The sequence below is a fragment of the Acartia tonsa genome, chromosome 2, assembly GCF_053477335.1.
Source record: "Acartia tonsa isolate MP-2025a chromosome 2, ASM5347733v1, whole genome shotgun sequence".
Taxonomy (NCBI): domain Eukaryota; kingdom Metazoa; phylum Arthropoda; class Copepoda; order Calanoida; family Acartiidae; genus Acartia; species Acartia tonsa.
Genome location: NC_137261.1, coordinates 15603036 through 15620148, shown reverse-complemented (window position 1 = coordinate 15620148; position 17113 = coordinate 15603036). Strand labels below are relative to the sequence as shown.

General features: G+C 33.3%; 2 protein-coding genes across 3 annotated transcripts in view; one reads left to right on the top strand and one right to left on the bottom strand.

Annotated features, from left to right (window-relative positions):
* Nucleotides 1-6023, top strand: part of LOC145312721 (uncharacterized) — a 30682-nt gene extending 24659 nt beyond the window's left edge. Inside the window, exons 13-15 of one of the 2 annotated variants that reach the window (XM_080151974.1) lie at nucleotides 1815-1886; nucleotides 3054-3136; nucleotides 5477-6023. In XM_080151974.1, coding sequence (XP_080008100.1) covers nucleotides 1815-1886; nucleotides 3054-3136; nucleotides 5477-5592 — 271 coding nt within the window. In that variant the 3' untranslated portion in view covers nucleotides 5593-6023. The remainder of the gene's footprint in view (nucleotides 1-1814; nucleotides 1887-3053; nucleotides 3137-5476) is intronic. The other variant, XM_080151975.1, reaches the window with a different exon arrangement.
* LOC145305586 (mannonate dehydratase-like) overlaps nucleotides 1-15736 on the bottom strand; it is a 284200-nt gene extending 268464 nt beyond the window's left edge. Inside the window, exon 1 of the mRNA XM_080147278.1 lies at nucleotides 15719-15736. The gene's annotated coding sequence lies outside the window, so the exon portion shown is untranslated. The remainder of the gene's footprint in view (nucleotides 1-15718) is intronic.
* Between the last annotated feature and the right edge of the window lie 1377 nt (nucleotides 15737-17113).

Here is a 17113-nt window from a genome sequence, read left to right as displayed (position 1 = left end):
GGCGTCCAAGCTTTTTTTTTTGGGGGGGGTAAAAAATTTTAGGGGGGGGGGTAATTCGTGTTTGGGGGGGGTAAAATGGCGCGCGAAGCGCGCCGAAATTTTTTTTTACCCCCCCCAAAATTTTTACCCTGGGGGTAAAATTTGATTGGGGGGGGTAATTACCCCCCCTAAAGTCTGTTGGGGGGGGTAAATACTCCCTCCAAATCTGTTGGGGGGGTAATTACCCCCCCCAAACTAATTTACCCCGGGGGTAAAATTTTTGGGGGGGGTAATTTAATTATGTAAAAAAAGCACCTACCTAATCTATTAAGTTAATAAGTACTATCCTATAACATAAAGTAGTAAGTAAGGTTTATTTGACTATAGCTTCAGATTTCATTACTTTTAATACTGAGTTCTCCTTTTTAGGAAAGCTTCACATAGATCCCATGATGGTTCCACACTATTATAGGTCAATCCTTTGAGTGGTTTTAGGCTATTTTTCTCCTCCCTTTTTACCCTTTAGAAAACACGAGTTCTTAGATGCTAAGGGCGCCACTACTATTCAAATATATAGTAGTATCTCATTCTTTAGAACATAAAAATACAATAATTAACTCACTAACCAATGAACCAATATGATTATACTTTAAAGTGAAGCGTCTTATAGGTCCTGGTAAGTTTTATAACTAGTTTTGAGACACCCTGACACCCTCCCAAAAGAAATCGCCTATAGAAATTCTTTTTCATTATTTAATGAAATATTTAATTTAGTTAGGTATCTATTTTATGGAATCAAAATGGTTTGGGGGGGGTAAATACCCCCCCCAAAATCGTTGGGGGTGCCTACGGCACCCCCAAAGTAGGGGTAATTTTTTTTTGGGGGGGGTATTGTTCACAAAATTTTGGGGGTGCCTACGGTACCCCCAAAATCGTTTGGGGGTGCCAAATGGCCCATTACCCCCCCCCCTTGGACGCCTATGTTGGTGGTACCCTCTCAAAAATATTTTCAAAAATTTAGGCATCTTAGGTACGATTTAGAAAGCGTAGCAATTGTTACCAGAATATCCGTACGTCCATTTTAAACATTTTTAACAACAAATGTTTATAATTCTGACACTCTACAAGTGTTAATGTTCGTTTGTCCTACCGTTTCAGAGCTTCACTTTTATGGATGTTGTCATCCTTGTTTAAAAATATTGCACACAAAGCTCGCCACTTGGCATAAATCATATTTTCTTTCAAAATATTTACAGATTACAACTTTTTTGGATAGAAAATAATGATTTATGATCGAAAAATATATTTTGTTTCAAACAACTATTACCAAAAGCAATATTTCTCCAAATTATGTTTTGAGAATAAATTTGTAGATATCTGCATCATGGAAAGAAAACAAAGAAATGGGTTTCATCGTATATTCACAGAGGCTTTCTTCTATTTCTAGCCCCTGTGTGTGTGGGGGGGGGGGGGAGGGGTGGCTCTAACTCAATATCCTATTGCAATCATTAACATTAAAATAACCTATCAAAATCTAAAGTAAAAATACGACGAAACCCGCTACTTCGTTTTTTCTATTATCCAAATATTAAATAAAATGTTTATTTTTTAAAAACATAATAAGCAAACTCAGCATTGGAGGCAATCCGTTCGATTATTTATATGTTAACAGAAAAAGGCCATGACTCTATGACCACCAATGTATAGTTATAAAGTAACTACTTTACTAGTAAAACTATTTTATTTAGAATGATAACATAAAAAGGACATGACTCTATGTCCACCAATGTATAGTTATAGAGTTGCTTCATTACCAGAAATACTATTTTATTTAGAATGATAACAGAAAAAGCCCACGACGCTATGACGGCCAATGGAGATGTCAAACTTAACTTTCATATTTATAGGTAATAATTAAAAAAATTAACCAGATGTTTGTCTGTGGGTTATGATAAATTAAATCCCTTTTTTTTGGGAAAGTACCGCCAACCTTCTAAGAAACCTTTTTGATCACCTCTTGGGGCAAAGCCCCTAGAGGCTAGGGGAGAATCCGCTAGTTTTATAAATAGGGACAGAAAAAAATAGTATAATAATGCTAGTACGAGTAGAAAAAAATGGAAAATATGAAAATGGCAATTTGCGAGGGAAAAATCAATTTCCCTTCGTTTTATGTGATTGACGTCCGTACTTTGCTGATATCAAACATTTTACAATTATATACAGTTTATACTAAATATGAATAAAACTTACATATATGTTTTTAGAAAAAAATATTAATTTATACTTTATGATCTACTGGCGGCTATGAAATTAAAAAAAAATTATGTAAGTATGGGAATCATTATCTATCTTCTATTACCTACCCAGCCAAAAAAATTGCGAATAAGTCGCCAATTTTCGCGAATAAATGGCGAATTCGCTAAATATATGCAAACATTTTTTTTAAAAATAGAGGAGTATTTTTTTGTTTTTGGGGGTTTGGGTGTGTCCCACCTCTCAAGAAAATAGCTTAAAACCACAACAGGACAAGTAGGTATATTTCCTGAAGAGTAGAATCCAATCGGTTCAGTGGTTACCGAGATCTTAAGGGACGGACGGACATACATCATTCTACTTTGTATTATAGATTACAAAAGAGCGCGAAAATATAAGTCTTTAAATGACCATTCCCTATTTTGAAAAAAAGCAAAAATTAGGGAAGAATTTATTTTCTTTGAATGAATTGAAAATATTATAGGGGGTAGATTTTCGTTTGTATATTACTTTAGTTGAGGTTAGGTTTTATTGGGTACTTGGTAGCCCCTCAGGGTTAGTTTACCACAGGTTGGCCATAGTAGAAAATACTACATGCCTTCATCATTTTAATTATTATTAGAGATAATGGCATGGGGTAGGATTTCAGTTATCTACAGGTTCATTAGGAAAACTATGATATAATTTTAAATTTAAAAAAAAAAATATTTCATATTTGAGCTAGAAGTAATATTAAAATTTAAGAGATTAAATACAATACAATACTTTCTTGTGCAGTTTTATCAAATTTAATTTTTTTCTCTTTATTTTATTTTATTTAGGTTGAGTTTTCTAAATTTCTTGTTGGGTAAACAGCCAAATGGACCTGGACAGTATATTTTCGGAGCTGTATCACCCTCGTCAGGTAAAATATTTTCCATTATGGCTTCCAAACCGATGTATATCCACTGGTAAGAATCAGTTTCTAGCCATAATAAAAAATAATGTATAGCATCATGGCGAAGATAATTTTCCACGAATAATAAAAAAAAGTCATAAAATTAATACCAGTTTTCTTAGCCATTGCCTTCGGTCCCTAGGGTTTAATAAGATTGGTTTCAATCCTATTTTTTTTTATTTAAATAACCGCGGAAAGCTGTCTAAAATACATTGCGATAAATATATTTATAAAAAAGGACAAAGCATCAATATTAGAGAAGTTTTTCTTATGTTTTTACATCTATTTTGGAGAAGTTTAACTCTGCAAAGATTAATCTTCACTAGATTTTTTTGGTGGATCGACCTTCCAAACCCAAAGTTCTTTTATTAAATGTTTTCTAGTGGCATATCCCCTAGCAGAGGAGGGATATCTTTCTGATAGTATTAGAATCCTCCCCCCCAAAAAATAAGAATAAAATAAAATGTTCTTTAGTTACCTACACACATTACTTTTCATTAAAAAAAAGGCCAAAAATATGATCACAAATTTAGTTCGACTACTTGAATACAGGGACGAAGCCACCAGCTATCAAACAAACCATTTATCTTATAATGTTAATTGTTTATACTGTGCATAACATTATTTTTGATCGATGAGTAAAGATTAAGTGGTTCTCTTATTTCCACATTTATTGGTAGAGTTTCTTAAATTATTATTAAAGCACATATTCACCCCTTTTTTTGTTGCTATTCAGTCATAACTAATGCTAGAGGGAGTCCACCGCGTTACTTGTCAAAATTCTTAGATGGCATGAACAATGGGCTGTTTAATGCACTAGTCCCCAAAGTTTTATAATTACCTTTATTATTCGTCTGCTTAATAACTTTGTGGACTTCAGTATTCTGAATGGTTGGTTAATTAAGTTGACTCTTCGAACGTTTTAACCACTAAATGTAATCTACAGAAGGCGTAATTTCATGTTTCACCAATGGGATGTACATAAATTTATCAGCCATTGTCCTATCCCTTTAGATCCCTGCAACAACTCCCTCCCATTCCTCCTCATTCATATCCAACTTATGTGCTGTTATTATATCAACAAAAGATTGTGACAGGGAGGGAGGGGACATTGGGCTGTTTATTACACTAGTCCCCAAAGTTTTATAACTCTTGCCTTATTTGTTGGCTTAACAACTTAGGGGATTTTTCTTGAATTTTGTTTGGGGATGTACATCAATTTATCGACCATTGTCTTATCCCTTGAGATCCCTGGGATTGTGATCATATTGTTATGATAAAATTTTCAACATTTTGGAAAAATGTAGCATGGCACAGATTTAAACTCTAGTCTAAAGACGAGCATATTACTAAAGGGGTAAGACAATGACTCATACATTAATGAGTCCCCAATGATGATACACAAAATTACCCCTTCTGTAGATTACAATTAGTGGTTAAAAACGTTTGGACACTCCACTAAATGAACCAACCAATCAAAATTCAATAAAAGTCCTCGAAGTTGTTAAGCCAACGAATAGGAAAACGTAAATATAAGACTTTGGGGACTAGTGTAATAAACATCCCAATGCCCCCTCCCTCCCTGATATTACCATTCACTCTCATACTCAGGGGCTTCCAAGCTTTATTAATTGGGGGGGTAAAATTCTCAAAATAAAAATTTTTTTTTTTTTTTTTTGGGGGGGGGGGGTAATCTTCATTTCATAGAGGCATTTTTTATTTGGGGGGGGGGGGGTAAAAATTGAAAATCCAAATTCATTTGGGGGGGTAATCACCCCTTTACCCTCCGTCCTTGGACGTCTTTGCTCATACTAGGAGCTTTGAAGGGTGCCGAGGGGGAGGGTGTTGATGTTCCATTCTCTGTAAATAAGATTTTGTTGGGTTATTTGATATTCCCACTTAACTAGGGAGATAAACAAATCTTTATTAACTTCTTCATTAACTTTTATTTAATATGATTGTATAAAAAGAAATCCTTATAAAAAAAAGTAACAGTAAGTGTGTTTGTGAGTCTGTCTGTCTGACTGTACCAAAGGATCTCGCTAACCGCTGTACCGGTCAGGTTCTCCTTAAAAGGGTAGCTTCGCATAGGTCCCTGGAAGGTTTATAACAATTTTGTTGGAGGGTACCAGCACCCTTCCAAGAGAAATTGCCCCTAGAAAAAAAATTACCTCCGAAAAAAAATTAAACTAAAATAAAAATTGTTTTTGATTAGGGCAGCCATAAAACTTATAGAGTGGCGTGACAAACTTATAATCTTAAATTACGTAAGAAGTACAGATATATTTAAATATACATTTTATTCAGGGAAGACAATTTTTACTGTGGATTACAGTGCTTTAAACAGCACGAGTGACGAATCTGAAACATTTTCACATGATAAACTAGAAAATAAAGGATTTAGAAAATCTGTTATAGTCTAGCATACAAATAGTTATAAACTGAAATATCGGGGTGGTTTAGGTTAATTTTCGACAATTCAGCCTAAAGGTGTTAAGACACGAAGAATAAGTTGTGTGCAACCGTTTAGTCAAATGCGCTTATTAAGTCAAACTGTTCTCAATCATGACCAAATATATTATATATATATAAAGATCATAATTAAGAACAGTTTGACTAAATAAACGCATTTGACTAAACGGATAAACACAACTTTTTCTTAGTTTCTTAATACCTTTGATTGACTCTATAGTAAACATAGAACGAGTCTACATAAAACTTAATTATTATTTAGTGGCGTCCACATTATTTCAGCAGTGGGATAAAATAAAAGAAGTTGAGGTTGGTTTCGACGCCCCCCCCCCCCCTTTCAAGCGTCACTGATGAACACAGTAATAGTGTCTGACTGATTATGACGTAACCAAAAAAATTAGCCAATGAGAGGCCGTTATTGACCAATGGTAAAATATATAGTGGCCTCTCATTGGCTAATTTTTTTTTGTTACGTCATAATCAGTCAGACACTATTACTGTGTTCGTCACTGATTTTTTTTCTACATTAACCTAAACTGCCCTATATATAAAACAATCTATATTTGTTAATATCTTTTTAGTTAATTATGTAATTTTTAAGGTGGTTGCAAAATATTTAGATAATTGAAAGGTTTGAATGTAAACCTTACTTATTGTACAGGGGAAAACATAATTACAAATGATAAATGTTACATATCGAAAATAGTGGTTGAGCATCTATCCTAGGTTGTAATGATTTGCATCAGGGCTCTGCAGCCGCGTCTTAGCCGCTCATAAGCCTCAAGTTTAATCCTGCTTGTGTAGAAAAAAATCCGAAAAGACGGATTGTCTTTTTAGGAATAGATTTAACATTCAATTGAATTTTAAAGGTATAAAATTTTTGATTTCACATGGCTTACACGAGGTTTACGCGTGGCTGAAGAGCCCTGGTTTGTTTAGGGATATTTCGGATACGACATCTTAAGAAAAAAAACTTTAGTTATCTTTATTATGTAACTATAATATAATTATCTTATCATGAAAAGAAAACGAAGTAGTGGGTTTCATCGTATTTTCACAGTAGCTTTTCTCCAATTTGTAGCCCCTGCGGGACGCTCTAATCCTAACCTAAAATAAACCTTTGAAAATAGGACAAAACCCGCTTCTTTGTTTTCTTTCCATAATCCTTTAATTTTTATTAAGTAGCATAAAATAAAGAAATAATAATGAATCTATTCATTGTCAAAAACTTTTCCAATAATTATTTTCTTAAGACATTATATATACAATATAAAATTATATTTTCATGTACTTTACTTCAAAATCTTAAGTGAATCATATTTCTAAACATTTTTACATAAAGTATATCTTACATATCTTTTGAAAATATTTTAATTTTTTTTTATCTTTATGAGCTTTCAATGTACTTGTCTGAAAAAAATATACACTAATGTTTTAATTTTAGTATACTATATAATATTTTTTTCTAACAGGGACAAAAATGTGCAGTATTTCATTGTTTAACAACTTATGCATAATCAAATCCCGCCTGTTACTGGTTTTTTGAGATAAAGTTAGTTCCGTCAGACCTTGTTGTTAAACATGTAATATTAGATACTGCATATTTGGATCTAATAGTAAGAGAACATTGTTTGGGAATAGTCCCTTTCGTAACATCGCCCCATAAAGGCGATTCGTCATATTTTTAAAATGGCTTTTTATAGGTTTTTTTTTAGGTTAGGTTAGGTTATATTGGGTTAGGTGATTGTCCAACAGGGTTAGGTAATTAGCCCCGCAGGGTTAGAGCCCCTCGCAGGGGCTAGAAATAGGAGAAAAGCTACTGTGAAAAATACAAAGAATCGCTCCATAAGGTGCGATGTTACGAAAGGGACTATACCCCATTGTTTAATATTGTTTGTTAGAATATTTTCAAACATCCCAAATCTTAAACTCGTTACAAGAGTTTTCTATGTTCTATTTGTAACCTCTTAATCATAGATGTTTATTTTAAAATGTTAAAATTAATTTTTGTATTGATTTTATCAGTATTATTCAAAAGAATATTTGTACTGTTTAAATCACATGATTTATCATGGACTAGAATTGATAAGTATGGATACTCAAAATAATGTAAATTAGAATATAATAATTATAAGTAATGCACTGTCAAAAGCTTTGTTGCAATCAATATTTAGATTAATATAACTTAGACTAAAGCAAAGCGTTTGATAATAATAAAATATTTAACCTTTTAAAAATATCTGTAATTTAGTTAATGATAAAGCAAAAAATACAAAAGTCATGACTCTAAGATAAGAGTTAAACACTAGAGGGGGAAGGGTTCAAATAACTGTATGTCGCCTTTCCGAGGACCCCCTGCCGACTTTGAATATCGGATAATAACGTCGGAAATGTTAACACAGCCAAGTCACATCAAAAGAGCAGAAAGCAAATTGCTAGAAATGAAAAAGGTCCTTAACAAGGGGATCCAGGTAGTTGTTTGGTTGTACAATGTACATCTACACTAAAAATGTATTGCTCATACTTGTCAATTCTTGTTCATAAAAAGTCTGCTTTATCATAGTTACATTTATGTGATTTCTTACATCCAATGTTGTTAATTTCCAACTCTATAAATGTCAACAAATGTTTTAATGTTGTGCTCAAAATCAACAAAAAAATTTACAATAAATTCTTAAAGTTTCAATTATTTATGTTTCGCAATGATCCAAAGGGATAAGACAATGGCCGATAAATTCATGTACAATCCCAATTATATTACACAAAATTACCTCTACTTTATATCTAAATTAGTACTCGATACGTTTGGACACTCAATTGATAAACGAGCCAATAAAAATCCCATAAAAGTTCCCAAAGTTTTGAACCTACGAATAAGAAAATGTTATTATAATATTTTGGGGACTAGTGTAATAAACAGACCAATGTCCCCTCTATCCCTGTGTTTTGCGCTGATTTATGTAAATTTTTAACAGAAAATTGTTTAATATTTTTTCTCAAATTTTCCCTTATTTTCACAGTTTATCTTTTCTTTTTGTGATAGAATTTCAATTAGTGTGGCGGTTGAAAACTTTTCTCCTCGAATACTCGAAAAAAAGTTTTTTTTATTGTAAAAAATGTTTTAAAGGTGTCAAGGTGTTTTGACTTTACATATTGAAGAATGACTGACTTTATTAAGGAATTTTTAACACCTATCGATTACAGAGCGTTAGTAGTTTGCTTAAAAGTAAGGTAAAAAAAACAAGTACTGCTTCCATATATAGATTCATAGAAGTACACAAAGATGTAAAATAGTTTATGTCTGTGTACTTATATTCTTCCTATTCTTGGACTAGAGATAGAGTTATGATAGTTTTAGTAAGCTAGCCTTAAACTAGATGATACCATTTTTGTTTTGTTTTTACTGTCTGGGACTTTTTGAGCAGATAAGCCGTGCTATTTATTTAGTTGTATTTTTGGAACACTTATTTCAGCCGTTTAGAAATTCTATATAAAAGAAACTTGAATCATTATTATATGATCTAACTAGCGGCTACGCCCCTAGAGCTCTAGGGGCACTTAAGGTAGGAGGGGGAAAAGTGTACCTCATCCCATTTTAAATGTGTGTTTCAAAAGAGTAAAACTAATTTTTTTTGGGGGGGGAGGGGGTGAAGATACCCTCCCCAAAAATAGTTTAAAACCTTCCCAGGATCTATAAGAAGCTTCACTGTAAAGGAGAACTATATCGGTTCAGCGGTTAGCGAGATCCTTAGTGACAGACAAAAAACGCTTACTACTTTATATAATAGGATATATTTCCAACCTCCTGATTATTAAATGTAAACAAATGTTGATAATTCATAATAGAAAGTAAACATCCCACACCGAATGTTTACAATTTTAAGGTTTATTTATAAATTCTTGAAAAAACAGGAAAGAATGCATACAAATATTATACAATTTTCATATCAAAGGAAAGCAATATAGGCTTCTGAAATGCCTAATGCATGAGATATGCAGTAATCTTAAAAGCTAAGTTTTTCCAAAATGTTGCCTTGCTGGTATATCTATCAGTTATAATGTTTTGGGTTGATACACATTTGGAGGTCTGTTTCTCGGTAATGATTTTTGAGTAATCCCTAGACATTTTAAATAAAAAAAACTTTGATTGTATGAATAGGTTTTCTTTGACCTAACATTATTTTTTTCATTTCCGACTAGATTATGAACAGAAATTTTTTGACGTTTTATTTTAAGTTTCGGGTAGTATTTCACCCTTTATCAGCCAAGCTGGACTTTTCAATAATTTTTTATTTATATGCAACAATTCAATCAGCGTTGAACATTTGCATCCTAGCCAGGACTCCCAAAATAAGTTGGCTGTCAAGCCCTTTTAATAAAAATAAACAAATGCTGCCTTGAATAACAAACCAAACTGTTTGCAGAAACTAACAAAAAAACTTTCCTAGGTAATATTACATCTTTTAACAAAGCGTTGAAAGGAATACTAAAACAAGGTCAAAAATTATCATCAGAATTTTTTTTTTTGTATAAAAAATGTAAACTTTTTTTGCGGCTCTGTTGTGTTGATTGTTGTCTTGTTCTTCAAGATTTCGGATGATTAAAATATTAAGCTGCTAGAAATATGCGGTTGTATTTTAGCTACTACAGCCAGGGACAATGACTGATAAACTGATGAACATCCCCAATTATGATATTCAAAATTACCACTTCTACAATCAAAGTCAGTGGTTGAAACTCTGAGACGCTCATCTTAATTAACCAAACAACAAAAGTTCAATAAAAGTTGTTAAGTCAACAAATAAGAAAATGTTATTATAAAACTTTGGGGCCTAGTGTAAAAATAGTTTAATGTCACCTCCCTCCCTGTACCACATCTGAGCCATAGTAAAAAGATATTAATCATTTACGAATGGATTAACACGTTACTTGCAAACCTACAATTTTTCCTGTATTTTTATTTTTATGGTATCCTATTATATAAAGTACTGAGCTTTTTTTGTCTGTAGCGAAGGATCTCGCTAACCACTGAACCAGAATGGTTCTCCTCTAGAGGGAAGTTTTGTATAGGTCCTGAGATTGTTTTAGGCTATTTTTATTTTATAACTAAGTCTTTGTATGGTTTTAAGCTATTTTTCTGCTCTTCCATACATAGGCGTCCAAGGGGGGGGGGTAATGGGGCGATTACCCCCCCATTCTAAATTTACCCCTACACTGGGGGTGCCGTAGGCACCCCCAACCATTTAGGAGGGGGTATTTACCCCCCCCAAACAATTTTTAATACTTTATATTTAATAAAATTTAAATTACCCCCCCCAAAATTTTACCCCGGGGGTAAATTTTGGGGGGGGGTAAACTAAATCTACCCCTGCCAACAGATTTTAGGGGGGGTAATTAACCCCCCCAAGCAAATTTTACCCCCGGGGTAAAAATTTTGGGGGGGGTAAAAAAATTTGCGGCGCCATTTTACCCCCCCCCCAAACACGAATTACCCCCCCCCTAAAATTTCCCCCCCCCCCAAAATAAAAAGCTTGGACGCCCCTGCTTACATATCCTTTCGAATGTAGAGCTCCTAGATGCTAGGGGAGCAGCCGCTAGTACTTTAAATAGTGGTAGGGGATTATATCTTCTTGACAACAAAATAATAAAATATTCATAGTCATGCATATACTACAACAACTTTTTATGTGCATAATAGAAATATTACCCTAGATAGCCAATAAGACACAAAAATACATACAATTTAAAATACTATTTTAAAAAGACAAAGAGTTTTGTTTATGTGTTTAGTTATATATGATTCAATGTAATAAAAAAAAGCCTAGAAATATTTTGACAATTCAAATTTCCCAAACAAAGATTTATCCATTCTAAGAAACTCAATTCTTAGATAACTTACTATACAAATTAGCTAAATAAAATACTTTCTGACCAATAATATGGTCGTATTGTTACAAATAAGTAACGGGGATAGACTTTCTATATCTATTACTAGCGGCTACGCCCCTAGAGGCCTCTAGCAGCACTTCAGGAGGGGGAAGTCGAATTTGATAATTTCTTATTTTAGATTTTAAGATAAAAAGTAAAAATAATTTGGGTTGGGGGAAATGGGATGCCCCTCCCCCCCATTTAGTTACAAAATAAAATGAATTTTTTTGGGGGGGATTTCTCTTGGCAGGGTGGTGGTGCCCTCTCCTAAAATAGTTATAAACCTTCCCAAGACCTTTGAGAAGCTAAGCTGTTAAGGAGATCCCGATCCGTTCAGCGGTTTTGAGATCCTTTGGTACAGACAAACAGACAGATAAACATACAGACATCCTGTTACTTTATTATAAGGATTGGCAGAGTATCCAAGACATAACATAAAAAATGCAGCCGCACTGATTGGATCAAATCCTTATGTTAATCCTTAATCCACCCGTATTTTTACAAACAGTTCTAAAGTGTTGCTGCCCAACGACAGCTAAAAATCATGTATAGGTTAAACTGTTTTTAACCTATTTTTAAAACGTATATAAAAAATATACTATGACACCAGTAGAATGAGACTGCAGAGCCTAAATTTGAATTAAGTCCCCAATAAACTTTTTTGGGGGGATTTAAATATTTATTTTTACTGTTGCCGTGATCATTTTGACCGAAGCAAAAGGTTTTTTTTTATTTGGGTAAAATTCGTAGCTTTTAGAGTGTTTTGCTTCATAAATATTGTATTCTGGTATAGAGTAAAATTAGGCCTTATGATTTTACTATAAAAATTCACTAGAAAGTTAATTCTTTATAATATATCAACGAATTAACATTAACATGTTTGTGTTCTCTCACTTATTTTAAAAACATAAAAAATGGCTGTAAAGGGTTAAATGACAACAAATGTTTATGCAATACAACAAATTTATTTTTGTCACATATACAAATGTGTTATAAAATAAGATTATTCAAACTTATCTTTTAAAATAATTTTAAAAAGTATGTATCTTTTATGTGTATGGTTTTCATTCTTTTCATTTTAATTAAATAAAAAATATTTAACTACATTGGAAATATGTCACTTTGTGAAAACACTCTTTTTTTGAATTGTAAAGAATTATATAAAACAAGACTTTTTATTGGTTAGATTTCAGAATTATTTGTTTTATTGTAAATGTTAGATTTTTCAATGAAATTAATTGTTGTGGAAAAAAAAATTATTTCCAATGAACAGAGTAATGTTTTTTTTATTGTATCGATATAAAGTGAATTATATAAAAATGTTCTGTAAGCCACAATATTACCCGAAGTAAAAAAAAAACTTATGCTTTGGTTAAAATGATTACAGCAACACTAAAAATTAATTTTTAAATCCCCCAAAAAAAGTTTATTGGGGACTTAATTCAAATTTGGGCTCTGCAGTCTGATTCTATAGGTGTCCTAGTATATATTTGACCCCCCATTCAAAAATAGGTTAAAAACAGTTTAAGTAAGTTTTTCCAAATCAATAACTTATTATCATATTGATTTTTAAAAATATGCACACAAAAACAATGGACTTAAAAGCTGGAAAATAATTTTTTTTAAATTTTATAGTTTCACGTTGAAAGTTATTTAATAATTCCAATGTCTTTGGCAACTTACTTTGACAGCCCAGATCTTGAAATATAAAGTTCTGGATTTCTTTAAAATAACAAAAATATAAAATATGTATTATGGAATTAAACAATTAAAAATATTTTATTTTTCAGTAAGAAATAAATAAGGATGCAATCATCCATACGCGGCAAAACTCATAATTTTTAGTAGTGAAGCTACTCTATAATTCACATTGTCCATCAGTCCATCCATAATGCTATGGGGGAAATGGGATTTACTCAGCTCCTATAAAAGATTATCTTATCTTATACATTAAAATATAGTCAAGGATACAAAATATAAAAGTCAATAAAAAATTCTTCTAAGATTACTTTGATTTACTTCTTTTATCTGCACATTATTCTGTGCAGTATTGAAAAGGGATGTCGTCATTTTGTTTAGCTTCTTCATCATTGAGAATCTTGTGAGCCAGCTCAACCAAGGCCTTATTTAATTTGTGGCATTTTGCCACAAACACATTTTTCCTTCCAGTATTCTTGGTGTATGTGTATTGGGCCATGGTCTCCTTAGTTCCAAAATTCTCGATGATGACAATGAGGACATCTTGGTCATTTACTGTCTGTATTTTATTCTGTTTCCAAGATGAGTAATACTCTTCATTGAGGAGAAGGTTAATAAGATTGCACAGTTCATCCAGAACCTCGAAAATTCTTTCACATTTTTAATCAACGACTACAAGTGGTCCCCCCCCCCCTCCCCAAACAGTCTTTTTTTTTTATATTTCTAGTTTTTTTTCATGAAGATTTAAATTTATTACAAGTTTAGGCTCGAGCCTAAACTTGTAAGGCAGTAAGCCTAAACAGTACTTCAACATCGTAAATATCACTTCTCCTTACAATTCCGGAAATCCTGGATTTGAAACCAAGTTCAGTACAAATTCACGTCTTTGCTTAACTGCTGGGAAATATTTATCATTAGTGAAAGCTCTTGAGGCAATAGGGTCTTTGCTACTAATTATTGCTCTTCCTAATTCTAGGGTGAAGCAATCATTCCTTTTTGCCATGTGCACTGCATTGTATTTCATCTGTAATAGTTTCTTTTCAAGAGCTACTTCTTTTTGGTCTTTTAGGTAGAGCTTTACGTAGTTGTCTGGCTTTGATGTAGGATCGATAACCTCAAATCCTTCTGGTGCTACCTTGCTCTGCCATTGCCTGTGCCCGCTTTTCGTTACCCTCTTGTCTATCAGCCTCATTAGTCTCCACATAGTGTTTACTTACTGTCTTCTTGGAGTGTCCAAAGACCAACTTGCCACTAACACATACCTTCCACGCACCAGTTACCTGTGCGTGGCGGTTTGTGGTGAACGAGTTGATCTTTTTTTCATCGATATCAGCAAATGAACGGACTATATTTATTAGATTTTTACCATCCAAATGTGCACTAACCGTCCATGGAATTCCACTACGACCAATTTGAATGTTGGTACCACTTGAGAGTACTGGGAAGTCGATTCACTCTTTCTTATGTGACTATGGTTATCCCATAATTCCTGTAACAGTTTCTTCTGATGGGCATGAATTGTGAAATGACAAAATTATAAGTTTTTGACAACTTCTTTCTGAGCTCATTGTTCTGTTCTGCTGAAGTGCGGCTAAATGACCAACTGCTCTTGTTAGTTCTCTCATTGCCTCCAAGTTCTCCTGCAGCAGGCCTTCAACGCAGTCCAGCTTTGCCGTGGAATCTCTGAATTCCAGTTGCTGGTTTTCAAGCTTGCGTTCAAGGTTTTGAACAATTTCAGGTTAACAACTGCAACTTGGAGACAACGAGGGCCTTTGATCAGGTCGTTGATTTGCCACAATTTTATATAAACTTTGACTCGATGGAAAGATTGCATTGCTGTCTATATACTCCGGACTGGGAGGAGTAACACTTATAAAAACAAATTTTCTCAAATTTGTGTAGGCAAAACATGATGTAATATTTTGAACTCAATTGCATATGTCGGAAATTAAAGGGATCTTCTCAGATCCAATTTTTAAAGAACTCTTAAAAATTGAGACAGTTCCCGAGACCCTCCTCCATCGTTGATCTTTTCTTCCCTGTCCAAGAAAATTAGTACCAGTCTTCAAACAAAAGCCCTGAAAAAAATTGCTAAAGTATTTGACAGGGCTATTCTCGCTGTATTTTGGTGGGGCGCAACTTACAAAGATCTTCTCAACCTCCCAGTCCCCAGGCACTTCTCCAGCTCAGATATGTTATTTCAAGCAGGACTAAAGTCTTCTTTTAGGCCCATAGCCAACAATTGTGCCTTTGAGAGCTGGGGATCCACTGCAAAACACAGCAGATCTTGTAGGGCAGGAGTTTTGTATATTGTGGCTCGTTTACAATGTAATATCAAATCTCCTATTGTTGTTGATCTCGCCTCAACCTGGTTTATTCTTCTATTCATGGCTTTAAAATTAGTTTCCAGAGAACTGGTAGTTGTTGTGCATGCACAACACATATTTATCTCTTGTAGAAGTGAATCAAGCAATAATAGCTAGGTTGTTTTAGTATGATACACAGATAGAATGCTGAAATTTTTTTCCCACATTCCCCTCATTCAGGAGCACAATTAACTATAAAACATCAATGGCGATCGGACAGCTTTTTAGCAGGTCTTAGGCTATTGTTTAATTTTTTTTATTTTCCACATTTTTCCTCATATCTTTGGTGTTTATTGTCTGATTTTCAAAATTTTTTCAGTTTGAGATATCAGAATTTAATTTTTCGTTGTTTGGAGAACCAACAATGACGGTCAGACTGCCTTTTTGCAGGTTTTTGGCTATTTTTATATTTTCCCCCATATCTTTGGTGTTTATAATCCGATTTTCAAAATTTTTTCAGTTAAAGATATTAAAATTAAATTTCCCATCATTTGAAGAAAACAACAATGACGGCCAGACTGACTTTTTGCAGGTTTTTGGCTATTTCTATATTTTTTTTATTTTCCCCCATATCTGTGGTGTATATTGTCTGATTTTCAAAATTTTTTCAGTTTGAGATATCAGAATTTAATTTTTCGTTGTTTGGAGAACCAACAATGACGGTCAGACTGCCTTTTTGCAAGTTTTTGGCTATTTTTATATTTTTTACATTTTTCCCCATATCTTTGGTGTTTATGGACCGATTTTCAAAATTTTTTCAGTTAAAGATATCAAAATTAAATTTCCGGTCATTTGAAGAAATCAACAATGACGGCCAGATTGACTTTTTGCAGGTTTTTGGCTATTTCTATATTTTTTTTATTTTCCCCCACATCTGTGGTGTTTATGGATCAATTTTTAAAATTTTTTTCAGTTAAAGATATCAAAATTAAATTTCCCATTGTTTGAAGAAAACAAAAATGACTGTCAGTCCCATCCACAAATTTTTATGCTTTGCTACTTATGGTTGTTGTCATCCTTGTTTAATATAACAAAGCAATGAACAGACAGGTGAACAAAGTTATTTATTGAGAAAACAAAAAATCTCTTACAAAAAATATTTGCTTGCTTCGCGCGTATTGTTAACACTAAATATTTAACAAAACTTAAATTACCCCCCCAAAAATTTTACCCCGGGTTAAATTTTGGGGGGGGGGGGTAAACAAAATTTATTTCTGCCAACAGATTTCAGGGAAGGGGGGGGTAATTACCCCCCCCCAAGCAAATTTTACCCCCGGGGTAAAAAAAATTGGTAAAAAAAATTGGGGGGGGGGGGGGGGGGGTAAAAAAAAAATTTCGACGTCAAAAAATGAATATCCCCCCCCTAAAAAAATTTTCACCCCTACCCCCATAAAAAGCTTGTACGCCCCTGACACTGAATATACAGACGGAGAAACAGGTAATTATAGAGTAGCTAAATATTTAAGAAACAATATTTGGT